The sequence below is a fragment of the Colletotrichum orchidophilum genome, assembly GCF_001831195.1.
Source record: "Colletotrichum orchidophilum strain IMI 309357 chromosome Unknown Scaffold_246.1, whole genome shotgun sequence".
Classification (NCBI taxonomy): domain Eukaryota; kingdom Fungi; phylum Ascomycota; class Sordariomycetes; order Glomerellales; family Glomerellaceae; genus Colletotrichum; species Colletotrichum orchidophilum.
In genome coordinates, this window is record NW_019173202.1 from 1 (window position 1) to 18,344 (window position 18,344).

Genomic DNA, 18,344 nt, shown 5'->3' on the forward strand with positions numbered 1-18,344 from the left:
GGGGGGAAGAGTTGCATGTTCACGGTGCTGGCCCAATTGATCTGATTGCACGTGTGTGCCTATCCCGCGCCGGTCTCTCCTCTACCGGCCGGCGGTGGTGCATCGCAAGGGAGCCTGTACCGTTCACTAGTAATTCAAGACCTCTTAGTGCCTACTCCGTCCAACGCACTCCCATCGTGGGCTCACTGGGCTAGGCGAGTCGGGGCCGCGTCCCGGGCAAATCTCATCTCACATTGTGAGCAGCCCTCCCGGCACGCCGGGTCAGATGGGCTGTCTAAAAGTTCCAGACCGCCTCGCAGGCTTGTCAGGTCGTCCGTCCTCATGACCTGCCCGGGGCGGGAAGGACCCTGAAACCGACATCGGTCTCTGCCCGGTGAAGTGCACTTTTTGGCCGCCGTTATAGAAAACGCCTGCAAGCTTCTAATTAAATGCCCACCCTGCGCGCCCCCCCCCGTCTCTCTCTCTCTATCACTCTGCATATAGGTACATCGTACGGATACCCCTTGAGTCTTGACTCTTGCGCATCGGAGCGACTGGCCCAAATTCATTTCGGCCCCGGGAATGGCCTACTAAAGACCCCACCCAGATCTGGTTCCGCGATGCATGTTCCAAGTTTTGGTTTTTTTTAGGGGTCCTGTCACCTGGCCAGGGCAAAGACTTCGGCATCCATCCCGGCTTCCATTCCCCAGCAGATAGTGATTGCTAAAGAGATGGAGAGAGACTGGCGTCCCGCTTGATGCAATTCGGCATTCACGGAGGCTAGCCACTTACTGCTGACTACCTAAGCCAAACTTGCTAAGATAATGCCGATGGAACACTAGTGACGAGAGCAAGAATTTAACGGCGATCCCTGGGAAGGAGCCACAACATCACGTCTCACTTTGAATTGCCAGTCATGCTTTGGCTTTGCGCCAGTGTGATCAGCCTGGAAAGAGTCTCAAGACTTTTTGCGTGAATCAACGGTGGACACTTTATTCCCCAAAGAGCGGCGCAATGGCCAAATGGGATCCCTTCCACGCCCACCTCCAACTAGTTTAGACTCTCCAGTTCCCGTGATTCAATTTCCACTCCTGCGGCTCAAGGCATCTATCTCGCCTCTGGCATTGTGCTTTCAAATTGTCAAGTCCGTACCTGTGATGCATTTACCAAACCTGAGTGATCTGCGGCATCGACCCATTTCCAAATGAGGCAAGGATACCTTTAATTGAACTCTATCTGCTACTTTTCGGCTCTTCAATTGTCAACATAAGTCATATTCAAACAAGCTTGCTTCACATGTATGTCACCTTTCTCTTCCCCGCCTCAAATCGTATTGCAATGATATCACTCATGACTACCCCAACAAAGTCAATCCCCGTTTACAAAGCGCTCGGGGCCGCAACCTCTTCCCACGCATTGTCAAAGAGCTTGCGACTGTGATGGCACGACTTCATTTCTTGGCATCCTTCATAGTTCTCTTCTAGGCTGTTCAGCTTGTACCAGCTGTCCAGGCACAGCAATAGTAGCGGCGGTTTGAGCTAGGAACGGCGCACTAATCCATGCTGTCCTACATCTCAACTGTGCTTTGCCGTTGTCATACGTGCGTTCTTATGCATCATTCTGTAAACCAGCCTACTTCATGCACCAAAAGTCACGAGATAAATCACGTCAACCGCTGCTCGTCTTGTACAGACCCCTCGATCGAGTAGCCCAGGCCGGATTGTGCTGGCTCATCTTCGCTATACCCCTCACGGCGTCCTGTAAAGTACGCATTGCCCACGGCGTCTCGTCCCACGCCGCCTGCGTGTTAGAGAACATTTCGTCCATCGTGCCCCCGTACTCTGGAACATCCTTGTCAAAGATCCCCCGAGCCAGTTCCCGGATCTGCTTCTTGAGCTCCGCCATGCGCAGCGACGCCACGAACCCGTCATTCTCCACGAGGTCGCGCCGCGCCCGGACAATGCCGGATCGGACGTTGTGTCGCTTGATGTTGTCAATCACCTCGGACGGGAACATGCCGCTCTTGTTTCCCCGCCTCAGCGCCCGGTCCGCGTTGCAAATGTCCCGAAGGTCCAGGTACAGCCGGATCTTAATGAGCAGGACAGCGTTCTTGTGGCCAAAGAGCTTCTTGCGCTTGACCAGGTCGTCCACCGGCTCGAAGGCGTCCTCGCCCGTGAGATTCATGCGCGGGGCCGTCGGATCGTCCCAGTCATGGTAGCGGATGCGCTCGTCCGTCGCCAGCGTCCACCACTTTATAAAGTCGTACGCCTCTTGGTCCTGCCCGAGACGGATCATGAGGTGCGGCATGTAATCCCGGACGCGCAACTTATCATGCATGTCCACCTCCAGCACACTCCACTGTTCGTCCAGAGAAATCTCGACGGCGTCGATGGTTGATTCAAGGAGGAGCGCCTGGCTGTACGTGTGTTGGGCACGCAGGTAAGTCATTGTTTCCATATCGTCGGGAGAGAGGCGCAAAGCCGTCTCCAGGTCGTCCCCCGGCCCCAGCCCGATCCTGATGCTGATGTCTATCGACTCGTACAGCTCCACCATCCGCTCAATCTCTTTGCAGGCAACCTTGTGCCTCTTCCTGTCCGCGGCCTGGTGCGCGCGGCCGCAGTAGTAGACGACCTGGCAACCTGTGCAGCGAGAGATCTTGTCGCGGACGTGACAGACGGCGCAATGGCGGGGCGGCAAGCCATCGGGGGGTCCTTCAAGTGCCTTGCTAGACATATTCTATAATCTATAATGTATAATATGAAAGTTCTACTTGTGCTTTTGTTTTCAGGAACGAGATGTGTAGAGAATGAGCAGTTGAAACAATGGAAGAGGAAGAGCTGCCAGGCCAACAGAGCGGGGTTGGAGAATAAGAAAGCCTGGGAGATGAACCTCTGAGTACCCTGTCATCCAGAGAACCTTGTTATCTAGAATACCTAGAAGCCGACGGAAGCAGATGGATTGAGTCAAAGGTATGTACACGGGAGAAGAACCTCATTTGAAATAATAGTGCAGCCCGGTGCCCTTCATTTGAACCGCATATTCTCGGATCGGTCAATAACGGGCATCTAACGGCTGGCTTTCATCTTGGCCCCTATTTCTATTCATCGATTGGCCTTGGCAATTACGTGCCATACAACCATATTTTACATGTGTGGTATAATACATATCTACATGTTTTCGAGCGCTCAGAAACCAGCCTCGCTGGCCAAAACCTCCTCCCTTTTGCTTTTGCTCTTGCTCTTTTTTGGGATCGCCTCCGTTGCATCTTCGAGGCGATCCCAGGCAGATGATTCGCTTTCCTTCGGTAAGACGTCCCTCGCGGGTGCGGGAGACAGCTCGCTCTGGTCCGCTCTGAGAGCCTCACTTTTGCTTTTGCTTCTGTGCTTTGTTTGTGTCATCGACGTTTCCTCGAGGCGGTCCAAAGCAGACGAATCACTCTCTCTCTGTGAGAGAGCATTGGCGGTGTCCAAAGTCGACTTGCTATGGTCCTCTGAGGGAACCTCTGCCAATACGGCGACAGGTACTGGCCAAACCAACTTGGCCTGCCTTGAGAGCAACCTCATCCGCGGAGAACCTGATTCAATGAGCCAACCAGTATCGCCGCTTTTCACTCTTTGAATGAGTTTGCGCACAGACTTCAACTTCCACTCCGTGTGTTCTACAAAGTGGACTATTCGCGCGATATCGATACCTCGTCTTTGTTCCTCGCTTAGTGCAAACGAGGTCGGAAGTGCTTTCAAGAACGGCGCAACGCTGGCCGGCGACATGTGTTTGAAACCACAAATTTCCAGTAAGCTCTGTATGCGCCCCGCCAGACGTAGTTGGTCGCTCTCTTGAGTAAAGACTTGTCCAATCAGCTGAGGTTTGGTTGCCAGTACTTTCAAGACCTCGGCCGCAGCTTTGTGATCCAAAGAGCGGACGCAGCAGTCGAGCAGGTCGGATACCGTCCGCGCGCTAACTCTAAGGTCGGCTGTGATGCTCGCCGCAAATGCGCCTACGGCAGCCCTCAGTCTGTCGAAAGCTAACATGCCTTCGATGATGGCGGTAAAAATGTTTGCATCGAAACGGGCCCTTTCGACGATGTATTGGGAGCCGATGGCGACATCTTTTTTTCTGACCCACCCATGAAGTTTGTGGTTCAACTCTACTTCCTCGTGCGTCTTTCTTCGAATCTTGATACCTCGCTGGTCTTTGCCAGTCATGCGAGCGATGACCTCCGCGAAACCGTCCGCGTCGCGCATCTCCCTGAAGTGATTCAAGAGACATACCATGGTGTGCTGCGTTGGCTCAACCTGGCCCCGGTAGAAAGCGTTGACCGCCGCTGAAGCAAGGGGATGTAACCCGACTCTATCCAACCCGGCGATAAGGTGATTGTATGTGTGAATGGTGAGGGCTTGAGGCGATACAAGGATATTATGGCACAGGCTGAAAACCGTGTGAGGGATATTGGAGGGAGTCGAGGCGGCAAATATACTCCTCAACACCTGATTCAACTCCAAGCTGCACTCGTTTAGAGCCTCAGCGTTCGGTTCTTCTTGGTCCCAACGAGGGAGCTTGCTCTTGCTCAGCTTGACTACCTCTTCTCGTGCCGATTGTATTTGTTGGCTTCCCAGGATTGATTCGCCCGCATCCAGGAATTCGTAGACCAACGCTCTCGCTGCCGCCTCTGCCGCCTTGGCCTGCCTGATCGTCTGCGGTTGGCGGTGCTTGATAGACATTTGCTCCTCCTCGGTGAGCCCTTGCATCAAGACATCATAGTCGATACTTCTCGGGGAAATGTTAGCTTCCTTCGAAGGGCTCAGCCCGTATTTCTTCCATAATTTGTTGACCGCGGCGGATGTCGCAGCAGTTTTCTGCCACTTGTATTGGGGCCCGAGGGTGTCGAGAATCTCGCTGATTTCGGGATTTTGTCGCACATGATCTGCCAATGCGCCTTTGTATCGGTTGGCAATGTCACCGGCAGGCGGTTTCTTGAGAACATTGGTCGGTGCGTTTTCGACAAGATTTGCCAGCTCCGTCCTGACTTCCTCAATCTGCCGGTCCAAGTCCTTTCGTCGTCGGTCCTTCCTCGTTGCATCCAGAACCGCTGCCGTTCCCATTATCGATGTGTAGCAGGCCGTGAAGATCTCGCTAAAGGTCGGTTTTCGCGGCGTCGCGCGCGTCGCCGAATGCCGCATTATGCCCCCGGCGGCATCGAAGCAGGCCCTGCAACCACAACGGTGTGCCTGGCCCGCTCTAGACCAGAGTGCCTGCATTCTGACGGCATGCCGGCTGCTTTGGCAGCCCCTCTGAGTCGAATTGATGGGTTGGCGTACAACGGGGCGTCGAGGTGGTCGAGGTGGCCGAGGTGGTCGGGACGTTCCAGGCGCGGAAATTATCGCCTGATGCGCTGTGATTGACAACCTACTCAGGTTGGCCGATCTGGCGATCCAATTGGCGACGGTCAACTGAGAATGGAGGTGGACTTCATGCGATTAAACGAGTATTGTAACTAAAAAGCTGTATTCATTTATAGAAGTGATGCAACTGCCCCTCCATAAGGCAACCCCACCATGAGTTTGCAGCGGCCCATTATCAGCACTGGATGCGAGCAACAACTTGAGCGACAACTTTTCGAAAGACGCTGATCAAAAACGGGAATTTTGACTCAAGATGTTCGCCCTGTATCTCACAGCTGAGCTCAACGGGTCGGTTTGACGGAATACAGGTCTCGGAACAATACACTGACTGTCCGCAGAGTCACAAATCTCCGCCCTGATGACACCGAGGGTAACCCCTTCTGGTACACTTTCAAAGTCCAGTGCACATCATGTCGCGAGGTCCATGAAAAGACTGTCGGCGTCAATCGCTTTGTGAGTGTTCCCTAGGATACATGGATTCTTGACACTTCACTCACCCGCGAATGACAAACGTTAGGACGAAAATGAGATGAGTGGCAGCAGAGGCGAGGCCAACTTCGTCTGGAAATGCAAGAACTGCAAGCGCGAGTCTTCGGCCTCCGTAAAGGCTGCCCCAGCTTCCTACGAGCACGGCGAGCCCGCGAAGCAGCAAAAAATCCTCGAGTTCGACTGCCGTGGGCTTGAATTCACCGAATTCATTCCAGAGGGTGAGTGGCTCGCCGAAGGCATTGATTCAAACAGCAAGTTCTCTGCCATTGAGCTCACGGATGGCGAGTGGTATGATTACGACGAGAAGGCGGGAGAGGAAGTGAGCATCAAGGATCTAAAGTGGGAAGTCAAACGCGCTTGAAAGGTTTCAGTGAGGGATCGGTTTATGGAGTACCCTAGTATATCGCATTGCGTCTGGTGTGAGACGGGGTTCGATGCGGTATGGCGGATGTGGGATCAAATCAAATGGCATGTCGTTTCCCGGTATTTATCAGCCCTTTGTTCATTATCAAGGCATATCCTGCGCATGAGCACGAACGAAGCAACTTTACAGTACTCATCAAGTAGTCCAGCTTTCCTGATTCCAGAATGTATGGGTATTTAACATCTCTATGCCTATTCTACAAGAAGGTCTTCCCCTGCCCTCTATTCCATGCATGTCATCGTCAAATACGTCAAAAGTAGCCAGCCCGTCCTCCCTCATCCCTATGTTCTTCGAGGCCGAGCTAGCTTCGAGGCTCTCATCTCGATTCCTTTCTTTCGTGATCGTTCCGAGCAAACGAGCGAGTCACTCCTCATGTACTTGGATACAGACGAGCCAATGGCAAGTTGTGATCCACGGAGTACTCAGTGCTCATGCCCAGAAATCACGATATGACCCATCGCATGGGTCAGACAATAATCCCGATGTGGATTCTTGTCAATTTCATCAAATGTGCTGCGTAAATGCAGACCCTTGATAGCAAAAGTGATCCGTCTGCAGCAAAAGTAGAACCGTCTCTCATCATCGTGCGTCGTGTTGGTGCACAACGTTGATGTCCTGGTATGTAGTTCCCAAGACGGTCCCGTGTACTCAGACAAATGTTAGGCTCGTCGATATCTTCGAAGCCTTGCCGCCTAATATAGAGCGGCCATTGGAGACGTCAAGTTCAGCAAGCATTGCATTGGCAACTCGGGATAAGTGTTCCGATTGGTCATCCAGTTGCGTGCCAAGCGCGGTCGCGTCTCCAGTGTACAGATGAGCAAGTCCAATCAGAGGAAGTAGTCGCCTGGTCCACGGCGGTTGGCCGGAACATGACGCTGTTCATCGGGGACTGCAGAGAAGATGCTGAACTTGGGATTCATGTCCTTGTCTACGGTCATGATCGACGCAACGTTACCGCAGCGATAGCAGTAGTTTGGAGCTGACCACACAGTGACGACCGAGTTCTGAGGGAAGTGATACTGCACTGGGTTAGTGGGTAAACAAGAAAAGAGAATGGAAACGGCTACTGACCTTGTAGCCCTCATTGACAAGCTGATGCGCTCTGGCTATGAGCTTGAGACCGTTGACATGGTTGAACTCGGTTGCAACCTTGTCACCAAAGAGCCAGCCGGCGCCACGAGGGCTGATAGCCCAAGTCTCAACATCTTCGGGGTCGGACCAAACAAGATCACAGAAAGCGCCTTCATGGGGGATCTCCTGTGCGCGGGCGACAACGCGGATCTGGTCGATGGTACGGATCTCCGGGCTGAGACCACCATGAACGCAGAGAAGCTCACCATCGACGATAGCAGCGAGGACGAGGAAGTCGAATACATGGCAGCACGCCTTCCACACGGAGGCGTTGCCATACTTCTGCTGACACTCCTCGTAGAATCCATACACCTGGGTAATTTGGCGGGACTCGTGATTGCCACGGACGAGGACAATTCTGTCGGGATACCTGAGAGGAGTTAGTACCATAATGCAACGGACATTGAAAGCCACTTACTTGGCCTTCAAACACATGAGAAGAGTGAAGGTTTCGAGACTGAAGTAACCACGATCGACGAAGTCACCCAGGAAAACGAAGCGGGTGTCGGCAGATTGAGAGGTGGTGGAAACCTCGACTGCGGAGTCAGCTCGGGAAGTCGCACTGGTGTCGGCAGCCGCAGCCTCCTCCTCGTCATCTTCATCGGCAGGAGGGCTGCCGGCGTTGCGGACTTTCTTCTTGAGCTTGGGGTTCGTGATCTCGGTAGGCGGCTCGATATCTTCAGGGCTGATGACGGTGGTGGCAGTCTTGGGCGCTTCCACATGTGATTCGCCAGGCATTCCACCCGCAACACGGAAGAGCTCCAGGAGATCGTAGAATTGACCGTGGATATCACCGCAAATTGTGACAGGGGTGCACACAGGCTGGATATTGGATTCTATAGTCCGCAAGTCAGTAACATAATCGAAAGGTGGCGGTCATCGTGCTCCTCACCCTCCATCAGCACCTCCTTTACAAGCTCGCAAAGCTCTTTCATGGCCCGCTCGGGTAAGTAGTGACACTGTTTGGCTTCCTCCAGCCACTCGTCCAAGCCCGCATTGGGGGAGAGTTTGGCAGGGCCGGGTCGGGGAATGTGGCTCGCCATTTTCCCAAGTATCTGTGTGTGAACTTGGGATCTTGCCTCGATTTCGTACGGGTTGAAATCGTCGGAAATATTTGGATTGAATTCGTTGATCAATTCAGCCAACTCGTCTTCGATGTTGTCTGACTCGTAATAGCTCGGATCGAATCCCTCGGGAAAATCGTCGGATTCTAGACTTCCACCGCGGAGCGAAACTTGCGATGAGTCTTGGGAAGGGTCGTCGGGCGGTTGAACGAAGCGGCCGACTTGTGCGGTGCGAATGTCGGACTCCTCAGAACAATCGAGATCTTCGACTTCGGTCGACAGCTCCTCCTGGATGGTCTCAGGGAAATGTAGGTTTTGAGTCAGTCCCGGAGAAGCGAGGACAGCGGCGTTCGAAGGGCTTGACAATGATGCGGACCGGGCACGACGACGTGAGGGCGCTGGAAAAGGCTCCTGCTGGTTCAAGGCGACTGGGTGTGACTGCAAAGGCGAAGGGTGCGGTGGAGCAGTGTTCTGGGCGGGGGTAGGAGGGGTTTGGGAGGCGCGGTTAGGTGCGACAGCAGTAGACTGCTGTGCGGTGCTAGCAGGGGGGAGCTCTGGTAGAGGTCGAGGGTTCTGAGAGTCCCAGGTGGTTTGGCGTGAAGAACTCTGCAAGAATAATTCAAGAGCTAGCTGGTCGTCGGTTTTGCGACGTAGAATTCGCTGGTTGTGCTCTTCAAGCGCGTTGTCGAAGCCACCAACTACAACAGGACGGCCCGAGTTGGGGTCTCTGAGCTGTCTTTGCGGCTGATTGCTGAGGGGGGCAAGTGTGGGTATGTATCCAGACCGACCAGGGACTGGAATTCCTCGACCGCGGACGGACGCTGGGGTAACACTTTCAGATGCAACAGGTACTGCCTGGGGATGAATGGGATGGTGCGCTCCGAGGTTGGTGAGATTCGCACCCGATGGAACTGGCGGGAGTTGGAATGAGACGGCGGCACTGCGGTTGCGAGCACGGTCGCCCGTCGGTCTGCTCCGTCTGACAGTGTTGGTAAGCGGGTTATTCTGATAACTGTTCGCTCGTCGAATCGCCTCTTCAATCTCTTGCGCCGTCGGCTTTCTGTACTCAGAACTCGTCGTAGCTTCCCGATTATGACTTCCTTCGGTCGCTTGAGAAGTTGGCGGAATTTTCGAGTCCTCAAATACCGGAAAAGTCTCCGGGTAGACGTCAACTGCCTCGATTTCTTTGTCCTCGTTGGTCGAGGTACCACCTCCTTTCTCATCTGGACCTCCCATCTTGATCCTGGCTGGTGGCTGTGGGTGATCCTCGGAACAACTGGTGTCTCGGAATATTGTTTGACCGAGGGTGTTTGTGAGAGGTTGTGTTGCAGCCGAAGTTTTTCCGAGGGCCCAGCTTTGTGAGGTGAGGAAGGGCAACCTCCATAGGGCCCACACAGATGGAGCTATCCCAAAGGGGCTAGTGCCATCGATAAGATAAGGCCCACATGAGCCAGTGGCTCTCAGTGAGCCATTCTTTCAGATCTGAAGTTAAGGTGAACCCGCAGCCCCGCGTCACTGCCCTGCCATCACATCACCATTTGACAGTTGAGCCAGATCTTGCACGCACCTTCTTGGACTGTTGCGCAGCAGCCTTTATTTTTCTGAATCCTTCCGCTACTGAATTCTCAATGTTTCATGCACTGCTTATCACCAGGCCTCAAGACAAGGAACAATAACCAAACAAAGCAGCGTAGTCGCTCCTAATCAGGCATCAATCACGAGTACACGAATCCATTTTCCCACCTACCTTGCAGACCTACATGGTTGTTCGTGCTACGATGGCAACATCTAGCGCCCAAGGCTCATCTCGAAAGGTCAATGGGGTTCTTCCGGTTTCCAGTCAACAGGCCACCACTGATGCGCCAAAGTCCAACAAGAGTAGGACTCCTGTCGAAGGCGACAAAGTTATCATTCGAAGACTACCCCCGGGCATGACGGAGCAAGAACTATGGAACAATCTCGGCGATGAATGGAAGGCTGGCAATGGTCTTGTTAGCTGGCACAACTTTGAGTCTGGGAAGATCTCTCATGAGTACGTTCTCGCTCCCATGCATCCAAGGGTTGGTCGCTAATGCTTCTTGCGCTTAGCCCTGCGAAGCCGTCAAGGCCAGGACGAGTCTACCTCCACGTTCTGAAACGCGAGAGCTTAAACACATTGTCGAATTTGATTCAGGCCAAATCTTGGGAAGATGCGAAAATGACTTCCAATAGCGCGTCTTTGATCGGTCCGCCAGTTCTCGAGTTTGCGATATACAACAAAGTCCCGAGCAGCAAGAAGCGCACCGACCCCAGGCAGGGAACTATTGATCAAGACCCCGAATTCATGGCCTTTCTACAGTCTTTGACCAATCCCGAGATGGACAAGGACAACGAGAACAACGAGAGCAAGGATACGGAGGAGACGAAGCCCGAAACCAAGGTCACGACGACACCCTTGATTGAGTTCCTCAAAGAGAAGAAGGCGAACAAGCAGAAAGAAGCTGCTGCCGCTAAGAGCGCTAAACAGGCTCGACAGGACTCCAGCACCAAAGGCAAGTCATCAGCATCGACGGCGGAGGATTCAAAGAAGGGCAAGAAGGACTCCAAAGGAGAGAAATCGACCGACAAACCTAAGGAAACGGTCAAAATCCTCACTAAGAAGGCCACCGCGGATGCTGTCAAGGCTGCAGAAGCCGTCGCCAGCCAAATCACGCAGGCCTCCTCATCCTCTCAGGATCAGCCCAAGAGTAGGCGAGCTGGCATTGCGGCCGCTGCCCGTATCCTGCAGCGAGATCTTGGTATCAGTCCCGGAAGCGCCCATAGGAGGGCACGACTCGATGCTGCGAAGGCTGAGGCAGATGCGAAGGGAACGTCCTCGAAGGAATCATCGCAACCTGCGGTCGAACCCCCAGCAGCTGCTCCTACACCAGCTACGGCTCCGGCTCCTGTATCCTCAGTCACTTCGCAGGCCTCAGAAAGAAATGCTGCACCCACGGCGCCTAAGTCGAGTCGCTCTCGAAGAGGTGGTGGCGGAAAAAATGCAAGTGCCAACGAGACCAAGGGCAAATCAACCGAGGCCAGCGGCTCCTCCAACGCCCCGGCACCTGCCAAGGCCCCTGTTATTCTGCTCAAGAAAAAGGACGAGGAGAAGAACAAGGAGAAGCCCACCAAGGCTGACAAGGAAGCCTCGGGCTCAAATCCGCAACCAGCCGCTCCGCCGGCAAATGCTAAGGCCAATGCCCCGACCGGTCCTAAAGCATCAGGCAAGGGCAGTAACGCCAAGAAGAGCTCCCCGGCCGTTACCGCTGGCGTGACCCGCGGTTTCGTCAAACACGCAAACCCATCACAGGGTGTAACCGAGGCACTCCTCAAGCAAGCCATGGAGGTCTTTGGCACCGTTACGTTTGTCGAAATTGACAAGCGCAAGGGCTTTGCCTATGTCGACTTCTCCGATCACGACGGCCTCGTCAAGGCCGTCGTTGCGAGCCCCATACAGGTTGCGCAGGGCACAGTCCAGGTTCTCGAGCGCAAGGAGAAGAAGGCCGCCGCCTCCAACTCGAACCCGAATGCCAACAACTCCAATAGCAGCACCGCCAATGCCGCAGCAGCAAGCTCCAGCTCTGCTGCACCCTTTACGACTGCGTCTAACAACAACGCCACGCCTTCCGAGAAGCCGGAGCACCACAAGCGGACCAGACGCGGTCGTGGTGGTGGTAAGGCCGCCGCGGCTGGTGCGTCGGGCAGCAACAGCGGCAACAAGGATGCAGCGCGCGAGTCCGCCGCCTCTGCTGCAGGTACGGGATGATCAAGGAGACGCAAGGCAAGTAATTTTGCATTGGTTTGAAAGTGATCGTGCCTCGCAGGGCTTTTTCCACGTGCGGAAGAAGAGCACGGCATGCCAGTTCGCATGTGCGGGAAGCAGCAGGGAGGGAATGGATGAACGCTTCTGCGCACCAGCGTTTCTGCCCAACGGGCCTAAATGAGGGAGGGGTGAGGAAGGCGGCGATGAGAGGAGACCTGGGAGAGGTATGGGCAACGCAACACCTCGTTCGTTGGCTGCAGTGCCCCGCGTCATCCACAATATCGATTTTTTTGACGATATCACCCGCCGAGACCAGCAGCATTCTGCATTGCAGAAGAAGTGGTGGTGGTGGTGGTGGTGTAGTAAGCCGGGGCGGGCTACCTTAGTCTGGGGAAATCGCTAGTCATGAGTGGTTGAAAACCGACGATGAAGTAGAGGTTATCCTGATAGGACAGAATCGAACGAGATCCGCGAGGGTTAATCAAAGATTCTCAATCACTTTGCAAAAAGAGGGACCGACGGTTTTCCATCGAATTTGTGTCTCGATTCAGTACCAGGTATGAGAACTCGATAGCAGAGACGGTAACAGCCTCTGTATTGTCGTCGTGATGCCTCCCACATCCGGTTCGTAAATACAATAAAGATGCCTCATCGTACCTGTCCACTCAGAGAGCCAAATCGCCTTTTACAGGCGCCAGGTGTATCATCTTCACTATCTTGAAGCCCATTTTTTTTATAAAGAGATTCACACCAACCTGACCGTAGTTTCCTTCTATTTTTCCTTCATGTGCCTTCAACCCCAAAACACACTCTCAGTTTGGCCAAGTCCAATTGTGATCCTAGGAGGTAGTAGTCCTCCCGCTCACCCACAACACGCTCATGAACCCAGCAACAAGGTACGTCAAAACCGCAATAAAAACCCCCAGAGCCACCCCACGCGTCTCTCGCGCCGCGCGCAACAACCCAGCCCTGGCGTCCGCGATCCAAAGCGTCTCCCCCGCGTCCCTCCGCGCGGCCTTTAGACCGGGGAGGCCGTCGATGGAGGTGCGGTTCGTCTCGACCTGGTACTTGTTGACGGTATTATTGTCCACGCGCTTCTTCCAGTAAAAATCAAGGGTGGGACGCTCCTCAAAGACGGAGAGCTCGTCTCTGCTCTTGGTGTTGCTTTCCTCCTTCTCGCCATGGACGTCATGCTGCTGCTGCGGCTGCGCCTTTTCGAGATTTCCGTCCTCCGACGACGTCACGGGCGCGTAGAGTTCCTTCCTGACCATGGGAACACCATACCCGCAGCTCGTTTGCACCTCCCACACCTTGCCAACGACTACAGCCCTAGCCCCATCATAAGACTCCCTAGTACTGGCGGCTTCCCCTTGGGGGACGATGCGCCTCATCCACGAGTCAAAGTCCGGATGGTCCCATTCCACAATCGTGCTCTTGCAAAAGAGGCGGAGAATGCGCGGGGAGGGACCAAATGACATGAACATGAGCGTCAGGCGGCCGTTCTCGTAGCTGTGGGCAATGGTCTCGCACCCGGAGCCCGTGCGATCGATGTAGGCGACGAGGTTGGGCGAGAGGACGGCGAAGTGGGCGGAGAGGCCCTTGGGCGAGACGTTGATGTGGGGGTGGTGGGTGGGCGCCGAGGCCGTGAAGAAGACGGGTTGGCGGGCGGCCCAGTCAGCGAGGTCGGGGCTGATGGAAGGATACAACTTCATTGCGACCAGGGCGGGGGAGGGTTCTTTTGTTTCTTTGAGGTGATTGGGTCTTTTGTTTGTTGAAAAAGTATTTTATTTTGTATTCATTTATCATCAATTGATGCAAATGATACCCCGAGTTGTACTCGACTATCCGAATCCGTATCCCTATCCCTGATGTATATAATATCGTCGGAAAAATGAAAGAGTATTTGGGTATTGGGTATCGAGTTGTTGACATGAAAAAGCTAGTACAGGATTTGATACATAATCAAGCAAGGAGAAAAGGGGGGGAAAAAAACCAAAAACTTTTGAGTTAGGCGGATTTCCGTCTCTTGAAATGAACAATTGGCTTCGGGAAATGGCCAAGTTCGCCGAACAAATTCATGAGGATGAGTCAACCGACTAATTGCGTCAACCGGCTGCGTCTCATCCCTTAACAAAAGGTAAAAAAGTCGTTGCGCCCGGACTGTGCGGGGAGCCCCCTCAAAGCGCCATCCCGTCTTTGGAGAAAAGGCGCGCTTTCAAACCCCCCCCCGGACCGGACCCCTTATCGGTTGGAGACTGCGTGCCAGGGATGAAGAATTTCCTGTAGCTGAATGGAAAGGATCGTAAACGTATTTTCCCGCGTCGAAAGGAAAAAAAAAATCCTTGCCCCGTGGTGCGTCACACAGGGCTTGGCCGCAATTTGTCTCTTCTTGCTTTTATCGGAATATTTTACCGACGCGACCTCCCGCGGGAGGGTTCGCTTGATAGAGGGGGTGCGTAATAGTTCGCATCCTCTGGAACGTATTGTGCATGAGCATATGCGCCGTCATAGTCGAAGGGGCTCTCGTGGTCCGCGTAGCCTGGAGTGCGCGGGAGGTTGCCGTAAGAGGGTTCGGTGACAGTTGTGGTGGTGATGACGGACGGTCTGATCGAGTACGACGTGGACTCGGAGCGTCTGTTATGGGTACGGGGCGGCTCGATGTTGGCAGCGGGCCGAGGAGCACTGGGGCCCATGGGCTCAATATAGCTGCTCTGTTTGCTACGGCTGGAGCTGCCGCCGGAGGAGACACTCTTGTCGTCCTTGTGGTCGAAGCGGCGGCCAAGGCGTTCCTTGTCTTCCTTGACGCGCTTCGCGAGCTCCTTCTCCTCGGTGGTCTTGCGTACCTTGCTCTCGCCGCGGCGGTGCTTGGATTCGCTGCGACGTAGCTTCGACTCCTTGGATTCCTTGGATTCCTTGTGCTCCTTTGGCGAGGGCGGGTGGCTTGGAAGTGCGCCCGACATTTTTGTCGAGTCTCGAGGCGGGCTGTTCCGTTGCGCCTTGCGGAGATCGTCCCGTAGGAGGTTGTTTTCTTCGCGCAAGTTGCGCTTTTCGCGATCCAAAGCAAGCTTGTCGCTCTCCAGAACATCAATGGTATTCTGCAGGGCAGAGCAGCGGGCTTTGCTTTCGCTCTTGTGTTGTGCAAAATCTTCCAGCAACTTCTTGTATTTCATCTCAAGGTCGAAAAAGTCCTGGGTCGAGCTGACTTCGGAAATGCCAGAATCGCTCGATTGGTGGCGGTGGCCCTTTGAGAGTGGGATGGGTTGGAAGGAGACGCGGTGTTCCTTTCTGTTGGCGGACGACATGGTTGGCGGTTATTGGGCGGCGCTGGGCGGCCGGGGATTGTCGATCAATGGTGAGTTGACGGTGTCAACCAAGGAAGCCCAAGGCAGAAAGCCCTTTCGCCGTAGATGGGCGCGACTGAAGTGAGAGCGAAGTATTTGGAGCGAGCTGAATTGAAATTTTTTGAAATTCAATGTGGGTGGTGTGGTGGTAGGCGCGGGTTAATACAAGTCGTGCGGCCTTGTTGAGATGAGTCAAGTCGGGTATATAAGGGGGTGAATGCTGCCCAAGATGGGACCGGGTGTTATTTTGGTTTGGGATAGAAAATAGCCGCAACGTGCTTGAAATGAGCAAAGAAGTGAGGGATGAATGAAAAGGGAGAAGAGGCAAGATGCGCAGTCTCTTGACATTTTATTTATCGAGAATGTAGACATAGGTAATGCAGCCTTGACGGAGAGGGAGCAGAGGAAAAGGCGCAGCCGGAGGCGGAGGGAGAGTGATAAGGACAGATGGATTTGGTGTGGGTGTGGATTGCATTGCATTGCTGCCTCCGAAGCTAAGCCAGACAGCAACTTGCGATGCAAAGGGAGAACGGTTGCGGCAGCAGTTGCAGGGATAAGTAAGGTAGGTATACCACGAGTAATGGCAGCAGCAGGTGGGAAGAAGCCCACCGACGACACAAGGACAACGAGAAAGGTACGAAGAACATGTTCCGAGACCCAAGGAGATTAGCAACATTCCAGGTATTGCTTCGGTAGTGGCCATGTAGGGCTGGAGCTGCTTAGCCCGGTTGCCTCCTCGCTGCAGACGTTGCAGTTGCGCGGTGCGTGTCCTAGGTGACTAAGGTAAGGTAGGTAGGTACCTACCTACCTCAAGGTAGAGTCATCGCGGGTCCCTTCACATCAACCTCAACCCGCAGCGGTTCGTTAGGCAGGACGGACGGCGGAATCGCGGGTTCACCCTCGGCAGGGGTGTCATGACGGGAGGGACTGGGCTGGGTGCCGTGGACAGTGGACAAGGAAACAAGCACACAAGGGAACAAGTGGACAGGGGGGCAAAGACAAGGGTGGTGGACAAGAAGAGAGTGTGTGGATGGACTGAAGCGGACGGGAAGCAGAAACAAAGTGGAAAAAAGAAGCCGGCAAGGAATCAACTCCCATTTTCTGCTGACTGTTCCCAAGAAGCTCCCCTCGAGCCAACCACAGCCAACCACAGCCCAGCCAGCCAGAAAAGGGGGCGCACTGCTCAGGTTCAGTTGACCAGATTTCTCGGTGGCAGCCGGTGTTCTCATTGGCACACCACAGGCAGAGGGCGGTGCATGTGGCCAGCAAGCCAACAAGGCAGAAACGCAACTTTTTCGTTGCCTCGTTTGGCTGCAATTTTTTCGCGGGGCGCCTTATTTCGGCCAGAGTGCCTCCGAAATGGTTCGCAAATGCCATCTGCATACCTAAGGTACCTACCCGGGAGAATGGTTCTGGTTCGCCCAATCCGCGGGGCACGCTGCGCTGCGCTGCCCTTTCCATGCATTCAGTGTTTGGCCTCCCGCATTTGCAGCACCAAAGGGAGAGGGCGAAGCACTCACTTGCGTGCGTCGCTAGTCGACTCGATGTACCTACCTATGGAAGTCCCAAGGTGAGGTCAGGACGCAGTACTCGGCAGTACTCAGGACTCGGAGCAGGTGAGGGGCCGGCCGGCTGCAGAACGGAACCCCTCCGCCGCCGCCAGAGAATATCGCCATTGCGCACAAGAAAGGTGAGGGACGCGCGCGATTCGGGGGGGGAGGACGCCAACGGGTTGCCGCTTGGCGCTGTGCGGTCCTTTGCTGCAGCTTGTCTGCGCCTCTGAACCTGTTTCTCTGTTCCCTCACCCCATCTCCAGGATGATGACATGCGTATTGCCGTTGCATGTCTCCTTGAGCCAATAACTTCGCCATGATCGTGAAGGTGATCGTCGTGCAGCCTATCCTGGACTCTTAGTTGATGCCATCGTGAGGCACCCCCCCTGGACGGAGACCAGGTCATGGGGAGATGGAGTTGAAACCGCGTCGTGAGTCACTAGTCACTCCCCGCTACATGTCTGGACCCCGCGACGGGACGCGGTTCGTTCGTGACCATGGCGATGATCGTTGGTAACTGAGGCCAATTCGATTCCCTTCCATGCGCTCGATGCAAGACCGGCCAACCATGGCGTGTTGTTCTCGCATCTTTCTTCCCCCTCGGATGATCGATCGCCATCATCCGAGTGCGCCAATAGACGAGCTGATCGTGGATCGATCAGTTCCGATACGATGATCCGTTCATTGGGAGGGACGTCGCGAGCCGCTTTTCGCCATGGTGATCAGGCTGTAGGCCGATGGTGGTGGTGTTGAGTGTACGGGATGAAGTGAGGTCTGGGGACCAGAAGTGGGGGAGCTGCTGCGGAAGAGACTAAGCACAGGCTAGCGGACACCGCCCCACGGCCTAACCCACGCAGCAGGCAGTCCCCTGCCGAACATCATCTTGACAGGGCCTGTCAACTCTGGCTTCCTGCCGGCATCGGATGACGACCAATGAGGCTTAACCGTCTGCCCTCCAAAGGCTTTAATTGCTGACACCTCAGTCGTCAGGGAAAACTTCGTACACGCTATCAGTTGGGACTCTAGGCGGCAGCCGTCTACATAGAACCCGCCGCCATGTCTTGGCAGAAGGTGGGAGAACCCGGACGCTCTTCGTAGACCCAGGCAGAACCCTAACTTAGTCTCAGACTCCAATTCTATAGGGCTGGGAGACACGATGTAGCTAAGCCCAGTTCGGCCGGGA

At 54.5% G+C, this 18,344-nt stretch overlaps 7 protein-coding genes across 7 annotated transcripts; 2 read left to right on the forward strand and 5 right to left on the reverse strand.

Annotated features, from left to right (window-relative positions):
* Positions 1-1,647: 1,647 nt before the first annotated feature.
* CORC01_14159 (MYND finger) lies at positions 1,648-2,712 on the reverse strand (the record flags this gene model as incomplete). The annotated part of the gene is made up of 1 exon (XM_022625770.1): positions 1,648-2,712. One exon carries the CDS (start codon positions 2,710-2,712, stop codon positions 1,648-1,650), a length of 1,065 nt encoding a protein of 354 aa, XP_022467712.1.
* Positions 2,713-3,164: 452 nt separating this feature from the next.
* Positions 3,165-5,234, reverse strand: CORC01_14160 (pentatricopeptide repeat domain-containing protein; the record flags this gene model as incomplete). Its single annotated transcript, XM_022625771.1, has 1 exon — positions 3,165-5,234. One exon carries the CDS (start codon positions 5,232-5,234, stop codon positions 3,165-3,167), a length of 2,070 nt encoding a protein of 689 aa, XP_022467713.1.
* A 397-nt stretch (positions 5,235-5,631) lies between these two features.
* CORC01_14161 (uncharacterized protein) lies at positions 5,632-6,228 on the forward strand (the record flags this gene model as incomplete). The annotated part of the gene is made up of 3 exons (XM_022625772.1): positions 5,632-5,666; positions 5,717-5,831; positions 5,896-6,228. The coding sequence occupies 3 exons, from the start codon at positions 5,632-5,634 to the stop codon at positions 6,226-6,228; spliced, it is 483 nt and encodes a 160-aa protein (XP_022467714.1).
* An 890-nt stretch (positions 6,229-7,118) lies between these two features.
* CORC01_14162 (calcineurin-like phosphoesterase) lies at positions 7,119-9,722 on the reverse strand (the record flags this gene model as incomplete). The annotated part of the gene is made up of 4 exons (XM_022625773.1): positions 7,119-7,310; positions 7,363-7,792; positions 7,841-8,258; positions 8,315-9,722. The coding sequence occupies 4 exons, from the start codon at positions 9,720-9,722 to the stop codon at positions 7,119-7,121; spliced, it is 2,448 nt and encodes an 815-aa protein (XP_022467715.1).
* A 524-nt stretch (positions 9,723-10,246) lies between these two features.
* CORC01_14163 (smg-4/UPF3 family protein) lies at positions 10,247-12,270 on the forward strand (the record flags this gene model as incomplete). The annotated part of the gene is made up of 2 exons (XM_022625774.1): positions 10,247-10,518; positions 10,575-12,270. 2 exons carry the CDS (start codon positions 10,247-10,249, stop codon positions 12,268-12,270), a joined length of 1,968 nt encoding a protein of 655 aa, XP_022467716.1.
* An 836-nt stretch (positions 12,271-13,106) lies between these two features.
* Positions 13,107-13,979, reverse strand: CORC01_14164 (pyridoxamine phosphate oxidase; the record flags this gene model as incomplete). The annotated part of the gene is made up of 1 exon (XM_022625775.1): positions 13,107-13,979. One exon carries the CDS (start codon positions 13,977-13,979, stop codon positions 13,107-13,109), a length of 873 nt encoding a protein of 290 aa, XP_022467717.1.
* A 696-nt stretch (positions 13,980-14,675) lies between these two features.
* On the reverse strand, positions 14,676-15,569 carry CORC01_14165 (uncharacterized protein; the record flags this gene model as incomplete). The annotated part of the gene is made up of 1 exon (XM_022625776.1): positions 14,676-15,569. The coding sequence occupies one exon, from the start codon at positions 15,567-15,569 to the stop codon at positions 14,676-14,678; it is 894 nt and encodes a 297-aa protein (XP_022467718.1).
* Between the last annotated feature and the right edge of the window lie 2,775 nt (positions 15,570-18,344).